General features: G+C 45.3%; 2 protein-coding genes across 2 annotated transcripts in view; both read left to right on the top strand.

Moving 5' to 3' along the window:
- LOC109877747 (aminopeptidase N) overlaps positions 1 to 10867 on the top strand; it is a 37385-nt gene extending 26518 nt beyond the window's left edge. The window contains exons 13-20 of the mRNA XM_031820404.1: positions 293 to 348; positions 749 to 896; positions 2712 to 2803; positions 5280 to 5390; positions 6886 to 7053; positions 8643 to 8783; positions 9122 to 9203; positions 10568 to 10867. Of these exons, the coding sequence (XP_031676264.1) occupies positions 293 to 348; positions 749 to 896; positions 2712 to 2803; positions 5280 to 5390; positions 6886 to 7053; positions 8643 to 8783; positions 9122 to 9203; positions 10568 to 10720 (951 nt within the window). The 3' untranslated portion in view covers positions 10721 to 10867. The remainder of the gene's footprint in view (positions 1 to 292; positions 349 to 748; positions 897 to 2711; positions 2804 to 5279; positions 5391 to 6885; positions 7054 to 8642; positions 8784 to 9121; positions 9204 to 10567) is intronic.
- Positions 10868 to 16254: 5387 nt separating this feature from the next.
- The window catches only part of LOC116352978 (synaptic vesicle glycoprotein 2B-like), a 58233-nt gene continuing 54329 nt past the window's right edge, over positions 16255 to 20158 (top strand). The window contains exon 1 of the mRNA XM_031820389.1: positions 16255 to 16389. The gene's annotated coding sequence lies outside the window, so the exon portion shown is untranslated. The remainder of the gene's footprint in view (positions 16390 to 20158) is intronic.

Here is a 20158-nt window from a genome sequence, read left to right as displayed (position 1 = left end):
GGTAACAGTCCATATGATAATGACCTCCTCACCCAGCTCAGCACAGACCATGAGGTATCAGTCCATATGATAATGACCTCCTCACCCAGCTCAGCACAGACCATGAGGTATCAGTCCATATGATAATGACCTCTTCACCCAGCTCAGCACAGACCATGAGATAACAGTCCATATGATAATGATGCTTTCTAACCTGCTAAATTACTATGTCCCAGGAAGACCAGCACAAAGCCTGCTGACTGTCCCAATATGGGAACCAGACATATTTCAATGTCCCTGTGTTTATATTCAGGCTATTCCAGTGATCAACAGAGCCCAGGTTGTGGATGATGCTTTTAACCTGGCTAGGTGAGTCCTCTTCCACACAGCATAGACTTCTGTCTATATGCTGTCTGTATGTAAACTACCTGTACATTCCTCTGTCTATATGCTGTCTGTATGTAAACTATCTGTACATTCCTCTGTCTATATGCTGTCTGTATGTAAACTATCTGTACATTCCTCTGTCTATATGCTGTCTGTATGTAAACTATCTGTACATTCCTCTGTCTATATGCTGTCTGTATCTAAACTATCTGTACATTCCTCTGTCTATATGCTGTCTGTATCTAAACTATCTGTAAAGTCCTCTGTCTATTTTGTGTCTGTTGCTGTCAGTACCATTTCAGCAGGTGTAATTCCTGGTTGATATCATTGTAGTTGATTAATAAAGGTGTTTGTGATGTTTTTCGATCTTGGTCCACGTCAGGGCGAGGATAGTCAGCACTATACTGGCTCTGAGAACCACCCTGTTCCTTCAGAGGGAGAGAGAGTACATGCCCTGGCAAACAGCTGACAGGAACCTGGGCTACTTCTTCCTCATGTTCGACCGCAGCGACGTCTACGGACCCATGCAGGTCAGTGTTATATCTGGGTCCTATATGACACCCTATTCCTTATGCAGTACTTAGACCAGATCACTATATGGCACCCTGTTACTTATGCAGTACTTTGACCAGATCACTATATGGCACCCTGTTACTTATGCAGTACTTTGACCAGATCACTATATGGCACCCTATTCCTTATGCAGTAATTTGACCAGATCACTATATGGCACCCTATTCCTTATGCAGTACTTTGACTAGATCATTATATGGCATCCTATTCCTTATGCAGTACTTAGACCAGATCACTATATGGCACCCTATTCTTTATGTAGTACTTTGACCAGATCACTATATGGCACCCTATTCCTTATGCAGTACTTTGACCAGATCACTATATGGCACCCTGTTACTTATGCAGTACTTTGACCAGATCACTATATGGCACCCTATTCCTTATGCAGTAATTTGACCAGATCACTATATGGCACCCTATTCCTTATGCAGTACTTTGACTAGATCATTATATGGCATCCTATTCCTTATGCAGTACTTAGACCAGATCACTATATGGCACCCTATTCTTTATGTAGTACTTTGACCAGATCACTATATGGCACCCTATTCCTTATGCAGTACTTTGACCAGATCACTATATGGCACCCTATTCATTTTGGCCACTATATGGAATAGAGTTCCATCTGGGACATAGCAGTAGACTACAGAATATTTTTTAATTGCAAAATCTGCTACTAAGATCAACTCTGTTCCATTTTTATTGACACTGAGGAATGCAAATGATAATGTCATCCAATTTCTCTGATATGTTGTGATACAGCGAGTTCTGTCCTTATCTTTCAGGCTTACCACAATAAACAGGGAGTTCTGTTCTTATCTTTCAGGCTTACCTCAATAAACAGCTAGTTATGTTCTTATCTTTCAGGCTTACCTCAATAAACAGCTAGTTCTGTCCTTATCTTTCAGGCTTACCTCAATAAACAGCAAGTTCTGTCCTTATCTTTCAGGCTTACCTCAATAAACAGGGAGTTCTGTCCTTATCTTTCAGGTTTGCCTCAATAAACAGCTAGTTCTGTTCTTATCTTTCAGGCTTACCTCAATAAACAGCTAGTTCTGTCCTTATCTTTCAGGCTTACCTCAATAAACAGCAAGTTCTGTCCTTATCTTTCAGGCTTACCTCAATAAACAGGGAGTTCTGTCCTTATCTTTCAGGTTTGCCTCAATAAACAGCAAGTTCTGTCCTTATCTTTCAGGCTTACCTCAATAAACAGGGAGTTCTGTCCTTATCTTTCAGGCTTACCTCAATAAACAGCTAGTTCTGTTCTTATCTTTCAGGTTTGCCTCAATAAACAGGGAGTTCTGTCCTTATCTTTCAGGCTTACCTCAATAAACAGCTAGTTCTGTTCTTATCTTTCAGGTTTGCCTCAATAAACAGGGAGTTCTGTCCTTATCTTTCAGGCTTACCTCAATAAACAGGGAGTGCTGTCCTTATCTTTCAGACTTACCTCAATAAACAGCAAGATATCTTCTTATCTTTCAGGCTTACCTCAATAAACAGCTAGTTCTGTCCTTATCTTTCAGGCTTACCTCAATAAACAGGGAGTTCTGTTCTTATCTTTCAGGCTTACCTCAATAAACAGGGAGTTCTGTTCTTATCTTTCAGGCTTACCTCAATAAACAGCTAGTTCTGTCCTTATCTTTCAGGCTTACCTCAATAAACAGCTAGTTCTGTTCTTATCTTTCAGGCTTACCTCAATAAACAGCAAGATATCTTCTTATCTTTCAGGCTTACCTCAATAAACCGGGAGTTCTGTTCTTATCTTTCAGGCTTACCTCAATAAACAAGTCACGCCTCTTTTCAACCACTTCAAGACTATCACTGCTGACTGGACCAAGATTCCTGACAAACACACTGACCAGTAAGAACGTCTACCTTTCACAATGTTGATGGGTACAAAGAGAAAATGTCACGATAGTTAGAAATTATTGTTCTCATCCAGTTATCATGAATGGACTCAATAAGTCAGAAGTTGTGAGGTCAGTATAAATCAAATCAAAATCAAATCAAATGTATTTATATAGCCCTTCGTACATCAGCTGATATCTCAAAGTGCTGTACAGAAACCCAGCCTAAAACCCCAAACAGCAAGCAATGCAGGTGTAGAAGCACGGTGGCTAGGAAAAACTCCATAGAAAGGCCAAAACCTAGGAAGAAACCTAGAGAGGAACCAGGCTATGTGGGGTGGCCAGTCCTCTTCTGGCTGTGCCGGGTGGAGATTATAACAGAACATGGCCAAGATGTTCAAATGTTCATAAATGACCAGCATGGTCGAATAATAATAAGGCAGAACAGTTGAAACTGGAGCAGCAGCACGGTCGGGGGGCCTGGGGACAGCAAGGAGTCATCATGTCAGGTAGTCCTGGGGCATGGTCCTAGGGCTCAGGTCCTCCGAGAGAGAGAAAGAAAGAGAGAAGGAGAGAATTAGAGAACGCACACTTAGATTCACACAGGACACCGAATAGGACAGGAGAAGTACTCCAGATATAACAAACTGACCCTAGCCCCCGACACATAAACTACTGCAGCATAAATACTGGAGGCTGAGACAGGAGGGGTCAGGAGACACTGTGGCCCCATCCGAGGACACCCCCGGACAGGGCCAAACAGGAAGGATATAACCCTACCCACTTTGCCAAAGCACAGCCCCCACACCACTAGAGGGATATCTTCAACCACCAACTTACCATCCTGAGACAAGGCTGAGTATAGCCCACAAAGATCTCCGCCACGGCACAACCCAAGGGGGGGGGGGGCGCCAACCCAGACAGGATGACCACATCAGTGAATCAACCCACTCAGGTGACGCACCCCTTCCACGGATGGCATGAGAGAGCCCCAGTAAGCCAGTGACTCAGCCCCTGTAATAGGGTTAGAGGCAGAGAATCCCAGTGGAAAGAGGGGAACTGGCCAGGCAGAGACAGCAAGGGCGGTTCGTTGCTCCAGAGCCTTTCCGTTCACTTTCACACTCCTGGGCCAGACTACACTCAATCATATGACCCACTGAAGAGATGAGTCTTCAGTAAAGGTTGAGACCGAGTTTGCGTCTCTGACATGGGTAGGCAGACCGTTCCATAAAAATGGAGCTCTATAGGAGAAAGCCCTGCCTCCAGCTGTTTGCTTAGAAATTCTAGGGACAATTAGGAGGCCTGCGTCTTGTGACCGTAGCGTACGTGTAGGTATGTACGGCAGGACCAAATCAGAGAGATAGGTAGGAGCAAGCCCATGTAATGCTTTGCAGCCCTTGCTTTGACAGGAAGCCAGTGTAGAGAGGCTAGCACTGGAGTAATATGATCAATTTTTGGGGTTCTAGTCAGGATTCTAGCAGTCGTATTTAGCACTAACTGAAGTTTATTTAGTGCTTTATCCGGGTAGCCGGATAAGTAGAGCATTGCAGTAGTCTAACCTAGAAGTGACAAAAGCATGGATTAATTTTTCTGCATCATTTTTGGACAAAGTTTCAGATTTTTGCAATGTTACGTAGATGGAAAAAAGCTGTCATTGAAATGGTCTTGATATGTTCTTCAAAAGAGAGATCAGGGTCCAGAGTAACGCCGATGTCCTTCAGTTTTATTTGAGGCGACTGTACAACCATTAAGATTAATTGTCAGATTCAACAGAAGATCTCTTTGTTTCTTGGAACCTAGAACAAGCATCTCTGTTTTGTCTGAGTTTAAAAGTAGAAAGTTTGCAGCCATCCACTTCCTTATGTCTGAAACACATGCTTCTAGCAAGGGCAATTTTTGGGCTTCACCATGTTTCATTGAAATGTACAGCTGTGTGTCATCCGCATAGCAGTGAAAGTTAACATTATGTCTTCAAATAACATCCCCAAGAGGTAAAATATATAGTGAAAACGATAGTGGTCCTAAAACGGAACCTTGAGGAACACCGAAATTTACAGTTGATTTGTCAGAGGACAAACCATTCACAGAGACAAACTGATATCTTTCCGACAGATAAGATCTAAACCAGGCCAGAACTTGTCCGTGTAGACCAATTTGGGTTTCCAATCTCTCCAAAAGAATGTGGTGATCGATGGTATCAAAAGCAGCACTAAGGTCTAGGAGCACGAGGACAGATGCAGAGCCTCGGTCCGATGCCATTAAAATGTAATTTACCACCTTCACAAGTGCCGTCTCAGTGCTATGATGGGGTCTAAAACCAGACTGAAGCATTTCGTATACATTGTTTGTCTTCAGGAAGGCAGTGAGTTGCTGCGCAACAGCCTTCTATAAAATATTTGAGAGGAATGGAAGATCCGATATAGGCCGATAGTTTATAGTATACCGTTAAGAGTTTCTTCTGTTTCATTTGTATTTTCCTCCCGTCTCCAGGTACAACCAGGTGAATGCCATCTCTATAGCCTGCAGTACAGGAGTAGCAGGCTGTGAGGAGCTGACTACAGGCTGGTTCAAAGACTGGATGAAAACGCCCGAGAACAACACGTACAGAGATCCCTCTCCTCTCCTCTCCTCTCCTCTCCTCTCCTCTCCTCTCCTCTCCTCTCCTCTCCTCTCCTCTCCTCTCCTCTCCTCTCCTCTCCTCTCCTCTCCTCTCCTCTCCTCTCCTCTCCTCTCCTCTCCTCTCCTCTCCTCTCCTCTCCTCTCCTCTCCTCTCCTCTTCCTCTCCTCTCCTCTCCTCTCCTCTCCTCTCCTCTCCTCTCCTCTCCTCTCCTCTCCTCTCCTCTCCTCTCCTCTCCTCTCCTCTCCTCTCCTCTCCTCTCCTCTCCTCTCCTCTCCTCTCCTCTCCTATCCTCTCCTATCCTCTCCTATCAAATCAAATCAAATGTATTTATATAGCCCTTCGTACATCAGCTGATATCTCAAAGTGCTGTACAGAAACTCAGTCTAAAACCCCAAACAGCAAGCAATGCAGGTGTAGAAGCACGGTGGCTAGGAAAAACTCCCTAGAAAGGCCAAAACCTAGAAAGAAACCTAGAGAGGAACCAGGCTATGTGGGGTGGCCAGTCCTCTTCTGGCTGTGCCGGGTGGAGATTATAACAGTTCAAATGTTCATAAATGACCAGCATGGTCCAATAATAATCACAGGCAGAACAGTTGAAACTGGAGCAGCAGCACAGCCAGGTGGACTGGGGGCAGCAAGGAGTTATCATGTCAGGTAGTCCTGACGCATGGTCCTAGGGCTCAGGTCCTCCGAGAGAGAGAAAGAAAGAGAGAATTTGAGAAAGCACACTTAAATTCACACAGGACACCGGATAGGACAGGAGAAGTACTCCAGATATAACAAACTGACCCTAGCCCCCCGACACATAAACTACTGCAGCATAAATACTGGAGGCTGAAACAGGAGGGGTCCTCTCCTATCCTATCCTCCTCCTCCTCAACCCTAGTGTTGAAGGCTGTTATTGATCCCAACCCTAGTGTTGAAGGCTGTTATTGATCCCAACCCTAGTGTTGAAGACTGTTATTGATCCCAACCCTAGTGTTGAAGGCTGTTATTGATCCCAACCCTAGTGTTGAAGGCTGTTATTGATCCCAACCCTAGTGTTGAAGGCTGTTATTGATCCCAACCCTAGTGTTGAAGACTGTTATTGATCCCAACCCTAGTGTTGAAGTTTGTTATTGATCCCAACCCTAGTGTTGAAGACTGTTATTGATCCCAACCCTAGTGTTGAAGACTGTTATTGATCCCAACCCTAGTGTTGAAGGCTGTTATTGATCCCAACCCTAGTGTTGAAGGCTGTTATTGATCCCAACCCTAGTGTTGAAGACTGTTATTGATCCCAACCCTAGTGTTGAAGACTGTTATTGATCCCAACCCTAGTGTTGAAGGCTGTTATTGATCCCAACCCTAGTGTTGAAGGCTGTTATTGATCCCAACCCTAGTGTTGAAGGCTGTTATTGATCCCAACCCTGGTGTTGAAGGCTGTTATTGATCCCAAACCTGATGTGATGATCTTGTTTACATTGTCTGGTCCAGGATTCACCCCAACCTGAGGCAGACGGTGTACTGCAGTGCCATCGCAGCAGGAGGGGTGGAGGAGTGGGACTTCGCCTGGAGGATGTACAGAGAGGCTTCCATTGCCTCTGAGGCTGACAAGCTGATGTATTCCCTGGCCTGCACCAGGGTTCCCTGGTTACTGAACAGGTGAGGATGACTTCTGGCCTGCACCAGGGTTCCCTGGTTACTGAACAGGTGAAGAGGACCCAGACTGTGTCCCAAATTGAACCCTATTCCTTATTTACGGCGCACTACTGCTCTATGTTCCCTCTATGAGCCCTCTATGTGCCCTATATGTGCCATAAATGTGCCTTCTATGGGCCCTCTATGGGCCCTCTATGAGCCCTCTATGTGCCCTCTATGAGCCCTCTATGAGCCCTCTGTGCCCTCTATGAGCCCTATATGAGCCCTCTATGTGCCCACTATGAGCCCTCTATGAGCCCTCTATGTGCCTTCTATGAGCCCTCTATGTGCCCTCTATGAGCCCTCTATGTGCCCACTATGAGCTCTCTGTGTGCCCTCTATGAGCCCTCTACGTGCCCTCTACGAGTCCTCTATGTGCCCTCTATGTGCCCTCTATGTGCCCTCTATGAGTCCTCTATGTGCCCTCTATGAGCCATCTATGTGGCCTCTATATGTGCCCTCTATGTCCGCTCTATGTGGCCTATATGTGCCCTCTATGGGCCCACTATGAGCCCTCTATGGGCCCTCTATGAGACCTCTATGGGCCCTCTATGGGCCCTCTATGAGCCCTCTATGTGCCCTCTATGAGCCCTCTATGAGCCCTCTGTGCCCTCTATGAGCCCTATATGAGCCCTCTATGTGCCCACTATGAGCCCTCTATGAGCCCTCTATGTGCCTTCTATGAGCCCTCTATGTGCCCTCTATGAGCCCTCTATGTGCCCACTATGAGCTCTCTGTGTGCCCTCTATGAGCCCTCTACGTGCCCTCTACGAGTCCTCTATGTGCCCTCTATGTGCCCTCTATGAGTCCTCTATGTGCCCTCTATGAGCCCTCTATGAGCCATCTATGTGGCCTCTATATGTGCCCTCTATGTCCGCTCTATGTGGCCTATATGTGCCCTCTATGGGCCCACTATGAGCCCTCTATGGGCCCTCTATGAGACCTCTATGAGCCCTCTATGAGCCCTCTATGAGCCCTCTATGTTCCCTCTATGAGCCCTCTATGTGCCCTCTATGAGCCCTCTATGATCCTTCTATGTGCCCTCTATGAGCCCTCTATGAGCCCTATATGTGCCCTCTATGAGCCCTCTATGAGCCCTCTATGAGACCTCTATGAGCCCTCTATGTGCCCTCTATGAGCCCTCTATGTGCCCTCTATGAGCCCTCTATGTGCCTTCTATGAGCCCTCTATGAGCCATCTATGTGGCCTCTATATGTGCCCTCTATGTCCCCTCTATGTGGCCTATATGTGCCCTCTATGGGCCCACTATGAGCCCTCTATGGGCCCTCTATGAGCCCTCTATGATCCTTCTATGAGTCCTCTATGTTCCCTCTATGAGCCCTCTATGTGCCCTCTATGAGCCCTCTATGGGCCCTCTATGTGCCCTCTATGAGCCCTCTATGTTCCCTCTATGAGCCCTCTATGGGCCCACTATGTGCCCAATGGGTTCTGGTCAAAGTAATGCAGTGTGTTTGAATCAAATAGTATTAGTTGAGCAATGTAGTTGTGCAGGATCATTCAGGATGGATCTGATCTGTGTGTTTGGGTTTCAGGTATCTGAACTACTGTCTGGATCCAGAGAAGATTCGGAAACAGGACGCCACATTCACCATTGTGTACATTGCTGGTAATGTTGTGGGCCAGTCTTTGGCTTGGGACTTTGTCAGAACCAACTGGAACCACTTATTTAATGAGTGAGTAGGATCTAACATATCTATAATGCATCTGTCTGATGTGAACAACTGCAGTTATTCATTCTAATGTTTACATCCCAAATGGCACCCTAATCCCTATATAGTGCACTACCACTGGTCAAATTTAGTGGCACCCTAATCCCTATATAGTACACTACCTCTGGTCAAGGGTAGTGGCACCCTAATCACTATATAGTACACTACCTCCTTTCATATAAGGTCATGTTGTAGGCCAGTCTTTGGCTTGGGACTTTGTCAGAGCCAACTGGCTTGGGATTTTATCAATTACGTTTTAATGTGTTGAATATTGACCGTATTTATGTCTCCTCATCTTGTAGTTATGGAGGGGGATCGATGTCCTTCGCACGGCTCATTGATGGAATCACCAGGCGCTTCTCCTCAGAGTTTGAACTGAAACAGGTACAACCCATTCAGAGCTTCTGTGTCTCTGTGTGACTGTGATCCAACCACAGACGTCCAGTTGACTTCCTGGTTGGTGATGCCACGCTGCTATAATTAACATAATAAGAGTGTTACCTCCTGACGTGTTAACAGGTATAATGAGAGAAAAAAAAGCTGGTTAACGAAAATAAAAATACCAGCACACTGGTGGTCCAGATGCTTCCAAACATTTAATGGATCTATTAAACAACGTTTCAGTAAAATATACCTTTATCCGGGTGGATACGGTCATCATCTAGGAAACAGAAACTCTCAGGCAAACATGGGCCAAATGTCCCTTCCCCTTCAACATTAATACTGTCTTAATAACCTGTCAATTATCTGGTCTTATATATTAATACTGTCTTAATAACCTGTCAATTATCTGGTCTTATATATTAATACTGTCTTAATAACCTGTCAATTATCTGGTCCTATAGGTTAATACTGTCTTAATAGCCTGTCCATTCTCTGGTCCTATAGGTTAATACTCTCATAATAGCCTGTCCATTCTCTGGTCCTATAGATTAATACTGTCTTAATAACCTGTCCATTATCTGGTCCTATAGGTTAATACTGTCTTAATAGCCTGTCCATTCTCTGGTCCTATAGGTTAATACTGTCATAATAGCCTGTCCATTCTCTGGTCCTATAGATTAATACTGTCTTAGTAGCCTGTCCATTATCTGGCCCAATAGGTTAATACTGTCTTAATAGCCTGTCCATTATCTGGTCCTATAGGTTAATACTGTCATAATAGCCTGTCCATTCTCTGGTCCTATAGGTTAATACTGTGTTAATAGCCTGTCCATTCTCTGGTGCTATAGATTAATACTGTCTTAATAACCTGTCCATTCTCTGGTCCTATAGATTAATACTGTCTTAATAACCTGTCCATTCTCTGGTCCTATAGATTAATACTGTCTTAATAGCCTGTCCATTTTCTGGTCCTATAGATTAATACTGTCTTAATAGCCTGTCCATTCTCTGGTCCAATAGGTTAATACTGTCTTAATAACCTGTCCATTCTCTGGTCCTATAGATTAATACTGTCTTAATAACCTGTCCATTCTCTGGTCCTATAGGTTAATACTGTCTTAATAACCTGTCCATTCTCTGGTCCTATAGGCTAATACTGTGTTAATAATCTGTCCATTCTCTGTTGCTATAGGTTAATACTGTGTTAATAACCTGTCCATTTTCTGGTCCTATAGGTTAATACTGTCATAACAGCCTGTCCATTCTCTGGTCCTACAGGTTAATACTGTGCTAATAGCCGGTCCATTCTCTGGTCCTATAGATTAATACTGTGTTAATAGCCTGTCCATTCTCTGGTCCTATAGTTGCAGCTGTTCATTGACGAGAATGCAGAGCAGGGTTTTGGTTCAGCCACACTAGCAGTGGACCAGGCCCTGGAGAGAACCAAAGCCAACATGAAGTGGGTTGCAGAGAACAAGGCAGACATCTACAAATGGTTCACTGATAATTCAGCATAAACTTATTATGTATTTCTGTTTGGAGTTTCAATTAATTTGTGGAGAATGCAAAGCATTTAGTGTTTCATCATGTGGAATTCATGATTTTTCTGAAATATTTGCAGAGAATTTTTACCCAGAACCAATAAAGTTTACATTGTAAAAATATATAGAATATATTGTTTTGTGTAAAAAAAAGTAGATAGTAGAGTTTGACTCAGGAGCGTGTTAAGTCAGACAGGTTCAGCTTTATAATCAGTCTTTAAAGAGGAACTATACAAGACAGGAAGAGCGGAGGAGAGGAGAGAGGAAAGGAGAAGAGCTCTCCTCTCCTCTCCTTCAGTTTACTACCTTCCTCATCAGTCAGGGACCAACACCTCTCCTCTCCTCTCCTCTCCTCTCCTCTCCTCTCCTCTCCTCTCCTCTCCTCTCCTCTCCTCTCCTCTCCTCTCCTCTCCTCTCCTCTCCTCTCCTCTCCTCTCCTCTCCTCTCCTCTCCTCTCCTCTCCTCTCCTCTCCTCTCCTCTCCTCTCCTTCAGTTTACTTCATGCCTCTGAAGCTGACAGTATCTCCCTTCATTAGTGGTCTATATCCTCTCTGTCATCATCCCTCTGAAGCGGACATTTGACTAAATAGCATGAGTTGGGCCCAGAATGTCCCAGAATGCCCTGTGTTATAGAGACTGCACTGAGCCAGTGAGCCGTGCCCCTCCCATTGCGTGTCAACGGTCAGGGGGAATCTGTTGTCTGTAATCCCAACATGGAAGCTAGCAGCTAGAGGACGAGCCCAGATGATGAAGGGCAGAGAGACACAGCCAGGACTACTACACTACAACTCCACCGCAGCTCAGATCACATTCCCCACATTCACCTTGCTGATGGCCTAGTTTCTATAGCCTTTGATTGTGACGGTTGAACTGCATCGTTTACACAACAACCTACTGCTAAAGATCACTGACAACTACATGTTTTCTCCACACTAGATTGTTATTTCTCTACATTGGGTCTGCAGTGGTCCACACAGAGTAACCCGTCAGTCACGCTGGGGCCAGTGTTCATGGTGGAATGTGATTGGTTGGGTGGATGGCTTGACGGCTGGGTGGGGAATGTGGAGGTGGAGCTAAGGCATGTAGGGGGAGGGTAAATGGAGAGTGGACACTGTGTTGCTCTAAATTTAGCCAATGGCTCGGCTGGGGTGGAGCTAATCCTCTTTGGCCTGAATTAGGATTACCAGGCAGCTTTACCAGAATGGTGCCTCTATGAAATCAAATTAAACTGTACTTGTAAGCGGTAATAACATGGCTATATGCACAGGAAGTACCAGTACTGAGTCAATGTGGAGGGGTACCAGGTAATAACATGGCTATATACAGGGAGTACAAGGTAATAACATGGTTACATACAGGAAGTACCAGGTAATAACATGGCTATATACAGGGAGTACAAGGTAATAACATGGCTATATACAGGGAGTACCAGGTAATAACATGGCTATATACAGGGAGTACCAGGTAATAACATGGCTATTTACAGGGAGTACAAGGTAATAACATGGTTATATACAGGAAGTACCAGGTAATAACATGGCTATATACAGGGAGGTAATAACATGGCTATATACAGGGAGTACTAGGTAATAACATGGCTATATACAGGGAGTACCAGGTAATAACATGGCTATATACAGGAAGTACCAGGTAATAACATGGCTATATACAGGGAGTACAAGGTAATAACATGGCTATATACAGGGAGTACCAGGTTATAACATGGCTATATACAGGGAGGTAATAACATGGTTATATACAGGAAGCACCAGGTAATAACATGGCCATATACAGGGAGTACCAGGTAATAACATGGTTATATACAGGGAGTACCAGGTAATAACATGGCTATATACAGGGAGTACAAGGTAATAACATGGTTATATACAGGGTGGTAATAACATGGTTATATACAGGGAGGTAATAACATGACTATATACAGGGAGTACCAGGTAATAACATGGCTATATACAGGGAGGTAATAACATGACTATATACAGGGAGTACCAGGTAATAACATGGCTATATACAGGGAGTACCAGGTAATAACATGGTTATATACAGGGAGGTAATAACATGGCTATATACAGGGAGTACCAGGTAATAACATGGCTATATACAGGGAGTACCAGGTAATAACATGGTTATATACAGGGAGTACCAGGTAATAACATGACTATATACAGGGAGTACCAGGTAATAACATGGCTATATACAGGGAGTACCAGGTAATAACATGGTTATATACAGGGAGGTAATAACATGGCTATATACAGGGAGTACCAGGTAATAACATGGCTATATACAGGGAGTACCAGGTAATAACATGGCTATATACAGGAAGTACCAGGCAATAACATGGCTATATACAGGGAGGTAATAACATGGCTATATACAGGGAGTACCAGGTAATAACATGGTTATATACAGGGTGGTAATAACATGGCTATATACAGGGAGTACTAGGTAATAACATGGGTATATACAGGGAGTACCAGCTAATAACATGGTTATATACAGGGAGGTAATAACATGGCTATATACAGGGAGGTAATAACATGGCTATATACAGGAAGTACCAGGTAATAACATGGTTATATACAGGGAGTACCAGGTAATAACATGGCTATATACAGGGGGTACCAGGTAATAACATGACTATATACAGGGAGTACCAGGTAATAACATGGCTATATACAGGGAGGTAATAACATGGCTATATACAGGGAGTACTAGGTAATAACATGGTTATATACAGGGAGGTAATAACATGGCTATATACAGGGATTACCTGGTAATAACATGGTTATATACAGGGAGGTAATAACATGGTTATATACAGGGAGTACCAGGTAATAACATGGTTATATACAGGGAGTACCAGGTAATAACATGGCTATATACAGGGAGTACCAGGTAATAACATGGCTATATACAGGGAGTACCAGGTAATAACATGGTTATATACAGGGAGGTAATAACATGGTTATATACAGGGAGTACCAGGTAATAACATGGTTATATACAGGGAGTACCAGGTAATAACACGACTATATACAGTGAGTACCAGGTAATAACGTGGTTATATACAGGGAGTACCAGGTAATAACATGGGTGTATACAGTGAGTATAGCCATTAATGGCTGTGTGTAGAGTTATTTTGAGGGGACAGCAAATTTACACTGTTATACAAGCTGTATATCACCACTTTACATTGTAGCAAAATGTCATTTCTTAGGTGTTGTCACATGAAAAGATAAACTCAAATATTTACAAAAATGTGAGGGGTGTACTCACTTTTGTGATACACTGTATCTACCTCCATCACTCCAGTATCCCCTTCCCCCTATACATATCTACCTCCATCACTCCAGTATCCCTGTCTCCTTACCCCTATACATATCTACCTCCATCACTCCAGTATCCCTGTCTCCTTCCCCCTATACATATCTACCTCCATCACTCCAGTATCCCTGTCTCCTTACCCCTATACATATCTACCTCCATCACTCCAATATCCCTGTCTCCTTCCCTCTATACATATCTACCTCCATCACTCCAGTATCCCTGTCTCCTTCCCCCTATACATATCTACCTCCATCACTCCAGTATCCCTGTCTCCTTACCCCTATACATATCTACCTCCATCACTCCAGTATCCCTGTCTCCTTCCCCCTATACATATCTACCTCCATCACTCCAGTATCCCTGTCTCCTTACCCCTATACATATCTACCTCCATCACTCCAGTATCCCTGTCTCCTTCCCCCTATACATATCTACCTCCATCACTCCAGTATCCCTGTCCCCTTCCCCCTATACATATCTACCTCCATCCCTCCAGTGTCCCTGTCCCCTTACCCCTATACATATCTACCTCCATCACTCCAGTATCCCTGTCCCCTTCCCCCTATACATATCTACCTCCATCACTCCAGTATCCCCTTCCCTCTATACATATCTACCTCCATCACTCCAGTATCCCTGTCTCCTTACCCCTATACATATCTACCTCCATCACTCCAGTATCCCTGTCTCCTTCCCCCTATACATATCTACCTCCATCACTCCAGTATCCCTGTCCCCTTCCCTCTATACATATCTACCTCCATCACTCCAGTATCCCTGTCCCCTTCCCCCTATACATATCTACCTCCATCACTCCAGTATCCCTGTCTCCTTCCCCCTATACATATCTACCTCCATCACTCCAGTATCCCTGTCCCCTTCCCCCTATATATATCTACCTCCATCACTCCAGTATCCCTGTCTCCTTCCCCCTATACATATCTACCTCCATAACTCCAGTATCCCTGTCTCCTTCCCCCTATACATATATACCTCCATCACTCCAGTATCCCTGTCCCCTTCCCCCTATACATATCTACCTCCATCACTCCAGTATCCCTGTCTCCTTCCCTCTATACATATCTACCTCCATCACTCCAGTATCCCTGTCTCCTTCCCCCTATACATATCTACCTCCATCACTCCAGTATCCCTGTCTCCTTCCCCCTATACATATCTACCTCCATCACTCCAGTATCCCTGTCTCCTTCCCTCTATACATATCTACCTCCATCACTCCAGTATCCCTGTCTCCTTCCCCCTATACATATCTACCTCCATCACTCCAGTATCCCTGTCTCCTTACCCCAATACATATCTACCTCCATCACTCCAGTATCCCTGTCTCCTTCCCCCTATACATATCTACCTCCATAACTCCAGTATCCCATGGAGATTTTACAGACTGGGTCAGGGAGAGGTTGAACATGTCAGTGCTACGGGGTGGTAGTCATTTAGACATGTTACCTTGGTGGTCATAGAGACAGGGACTATGGTGTTCTGCTTGAAACATGGAGATTTTACAGACTGGGTCAGGGAGAGGTTGAACATGTCAGTGAAGACATCTACTCGGTGTAAAGATGTCCCATAGGGGGACATACCAAGTCCCAATGCTGAAGGGGTGCTGGGATGGGGACTGACAGGATGGAAGGGGTAGTAAACTCGCTGTAGCCCCTGTTGCATTGAGCTGTTGTGATCTGTATTTGAGGAACTCTGGGGCCTGGTTCTTGAGCCTACAGAGAGAGAGAGGTGAACACTTTTGTACCTGTTAGTCTGACTCATTGATCCTGAGAGTCTGGCCATCAGTCCGATACGTTGATAAAACGCTGATATGCGATCCTCCTAGACCACCTATAGAGCCCACCCCTCCGTCTGGCTACCCACCCACTCATACTGTAGCTATATATCCTGGCCGGACTGTACCATGTTGTTAAGCAGGGGGAGGGTGGAGGCCTGTGTGGGGAGGAGCCTGTAGCTGTATAATCTGGCTGGACTGTACCAAGTTGTTAAGCACGGGGAGGGTGGAGGCCTGTGTGGGGAGGAGCCTGTAGCTGTATAACCTGGCTGGACTGTACCAAGTTGTTAGACAGGGGGAGGGTGGAGGCCTGTGTGGGGAGGGATGGGGTGTGTGTGGGGGGTCATGACGTTGGAGACTAATCCCCTGGTCTGTAAAACTGCCGGCTGATAGATAAACTGATATGTTGAATCTGCCTTTACAACTCTCTTTCCCTGGATATTGGATCTCAATTCTGTATAATTTTTTTATTGACTTTAATGCCAAGGGAATGCCAAGTCTGGTAAGAAAATATTTGGTTGATTTTTTGTGGGGGGGGGGGATAATTTATTGTAATGTGTTGTCCATTTCACCTCTGAAAGTCAAATGAAATGACATCCCATTTTACATGTTGAGTTGTTTTGCAGTGAAGAGGACAGGTACTGCTGGAACAACATCACTGATCGTTAAAACTAAAGAGTCTGTTTATGACCCTTTTGTTCTCCTTGCAGTGAAGAGGACAGGTACTGCTGGAATAACATCACTGATCGTTAAAACTAAAGAGTCCATTTATTACCTTTTTGTTCTCCTTGCAGTGCTGTGTCTGTCGAGCTGTAAACTCAGTCTAGTCTCAGTCTAGGAGGAGAAATAAGGTCTTCTTCATATATCTAAGAAAGAAAAACACTTAGGGAAGTGTGATATTTTAATGGTATAAAGTGATATTCTTTCCAATAGGAAAGGTAATACTGCATTACACTCCGTGGCCACATCAGGATGGGACGTCCCGTTCTGATATAACAGTTGGATATGAGCTTGATGAACTGTACATACCTCGCTGATTTCCATGGTCATTTACAGCAAAATAAAACAGAAACTATGATGTCACAGCCATTCCAAAAGAGTCATCTGTCATTTGCATATTATCTCCTTAAAGAAAAATAATGACTTAGTTGAGGAGGTGCAAAGGGGACGTAGTGGATGATCTAACTGACAATGTTTTGTGTCCAGTATGAACTACAGTACAGGGAAGTAGAAGGATTCCCCTTTGACCTCTCCATGTCCAGTATGAACTACGGTACAGGGAAGTAGAAGGATTCCCCTTTGACCTCTCCGTGTCCAGTATGAACTACAGTACAGGGAAGTAGAAGGATTCCCCTTTGACCTCTCCATGTCCAGTATGAACTACGGTACAGGGAAGTAGAAGGATTCCCCTTTGACCTCTCCGTGTCCAGTATGAACTACAGTACAGGGAAGTAGAAGGATTCACCTTTGACCTCTCCGTGTCCAGTATGAACTACAATACAGGGAAGTAGAAGGATTCCCCTTTGACCTCTCCGTGTCCAGTATGAACTACAGTACAGGGAAGTAGAAGGATTCCCATTTGACCTCTCCGTGTCCAGTATGAACTAAAGTACAGGGAAGTAGAAGGATTCACCTTTGACCTCTCCGTGTCCAGTATGAACTACAGTACAGGGAAGTAGAAGGATTCCCCTTTGACCTCTCCACACCATCAGGGACTTGTTGAGCTCAGCGTGAACTTCCTGTTTCAGTAGGACACTTCCTCCATTACTGCCAAACATGTCCACATTCTACCTGAACATTTAGAACTGCCACAGACAAACATGCCCTTCATACTGGCTCTGTGCCCTCAACTAACTGTCTCCTTCTGATGACATCACTACCCACTCCATGTGTGTTTTCAGCCATGCCACACTACATTACGTCTCATCATTATCGATACCAGGTCCATTTATGAGCGGTTGGGTAGTTCTCAGAGGGTTGGTTTTCAAATGGGAGTTGCCTTTTAAACATTGTAGGGTAACCTTGCAGAGTGACATGGCATTGAAGACAGACTCTAACGTTGTAGGGTAACCTTGCAGAGTGACATGGCATTGAAGACAGACTCTAACGTTGTAGGGTAACCTTACAGAGTGACATGGCATTGAAGACAGACTCTAACATTGTAGGGTAACCTTGCAGAGTGACATGGCATTGAAGACAGACTCTAACGTTGTTATGTACAGGTAGCTTCCAGCTGGACCTGCCATGCTATCAGACAGGACACTGAAGGTGAAAACTAGAAGCTGACAGAAACTAACCATTCACCTTCACACGGACATGCTTTAACTCTTGACGTACGTTTCCTGTTATTTGATGAAACAGAAAAGCAACAGGAAGTCCTCTGTCTAGGAATGTAACTGTTGCTCCTCTCCATTTGAATGTGAGCATCTAATCCCTGTAATGGAACACTGTGACAGGGAATCTGGGAACTGAATATTTCATTTCCTTGTAAAAACATGTGAACCTATCAACACTTGCGTGATTTGAGAAGACAGAAGCAGGATAATTCAACATTCTGCAACACCCATCCTCGAACTGATAGACACACTAGCAGAGAAGCGGTGGATACAGGGAACAGGGGAAGTCTAGAGGTGGATACAGGGAACAGGGGAAGTCTAGAGGTGGATACAGGGAACAGGGGAAGTCTAGAGGTGGATACAGGGAACAGGGGAAGTCTAGAGGTGGATACAGGGGCCAGGGGATACAGGGGAAGTCTAGAGGTGGACACAGGACACAGGGGAAGTCTAGAGGTGGACACAGGGGAAGTCTAGAGGTGGAAACAGGACACAGGGGAAGTCTAAAGGTGGACACAGGGAACAGGGGAAGTCTAGAGGTGGATACAGGGAACAGGGGAAGTCTAGAGGTGGACACAGGACACAGGGGAAGTCTAGAGGTGGAAACAGGACACAGGGGAAGTCTAGAGGTGGAAACAGGACAAAGGGGAAGTCTAGAGGTGGACACAGGGGAAGTCTAGAGGTGGATACAGGGAAAGGGGAAGTCTAGAGGTGGATACAGGGAACAGGGGAAGTCTAGAGGTGGAAACAGGGAACAGGGGAAGTCTAGAGAGGGACACAGGGGAAGTCTAGAGGTGGAAAAAGGACACAGGGGAAGTCTAGAGGTGGACACAGGGGAAGTCTAGAGGTGGAAACAGGACACAGGGGAAGTCTAGAGGTGGATACAGGACACAGGGGAAGTCTAGAGGTGGACACAGGGAACAGGAGAAGTCTAGAGGTGGATACAGGGAACAGGGGAAGTCTAGAGGTGGACACAGGACACAGGGGAAGTCTAGAGGTGGACACAGGGGAAGTCTAGAGGTGGACACAGGGGAAGCCTAGAGGTGGACACAGGGACCAGGGGAAGTCGAGAGGTGGACACAGGGAACAGGGGAAGTCTAGAGGTGGATACAGGGACCAGGGGAAGCCTAGAGGTGGACACAGGACGCAGGGGAAGTCTAGAGGTGGAAACAGGACACAGCGGAAGTCTAGAGGTGGAAACAGGACACAGGGGAAGTCTAGAGGTGGACACAGGGGAAGTCTAGAGGTGGATACAGGGAAAAGGGGAAGTCTAGAGGTGGATACAGGGAACAGGGGAAGTATAGAGGTGGACACAGGGACCAGGGGAAGTCTAGAGGTGGACACAGGACACAGGGGAAGTCTAGAGGTGGACACAGGGGAAGTCTAGAGGTGGACACAGGGGAAGTCTAGAGGTGGATACAGGGAAAAGGGGAAGTCTAGAGGTGGATACAGGGAACAGGGGAGGTCTAGAGGTGGATACATCGCACAGGGGAAGTCTAGAGGTGGATACACGGAACAGGGGAAGTCTAGAGGTGTACACAGGGAACAGGGGAAGTCTAGAGGTGGAAACAGGGAACAGGGGAAGTCTAGAGGTGGACACAGGGGAAGTCTAGAGGTGGAAAAAGGACACAGGGGAAGTCTAGAGGTGGACACAGGGGAAGTCTAGAGGTGGAAACAGGACACAGGGGAAGTCTAGAGGTGGATACAGGACACAGGGGAAGTCTAGAGGTGGATACAGGGAACAGGGGAAGTCTAGAGGTGGACACAGGACACAGGGGAAGTCTAGAGGTGGACACAGGGGAAGTCTAGAGGTGGACACAGGGGAAGCCTAGAGGTGGACACAGGGACCAGGGGAAGTCTAGAGGTGGACACAGGGAACAGGGGAAGTCTAGAGGTGGATACAGGGACCAGGGGAAGTCTGAGGTGGACACAGGACAC

Source organism: Oncorhynchus kisutch, unplaced genomic scaffold, assembly GCF_002021735.2.
Source record: "Oncorhynchus kisutch isolate 150728-3 unplaced genomic scaffold, Okis_V2 scaffold3334, whole genome shotgun sequence".
NCBI lineage: Eukaryota > Metazoa > Chordata > Actinopteri > Salmoniformes > Salmonidae > Oncorhynchus > Oncorhynchus kisutch.
This window is presented reverse-complemented; position numbering and strand designations above follow the sequence as displayed.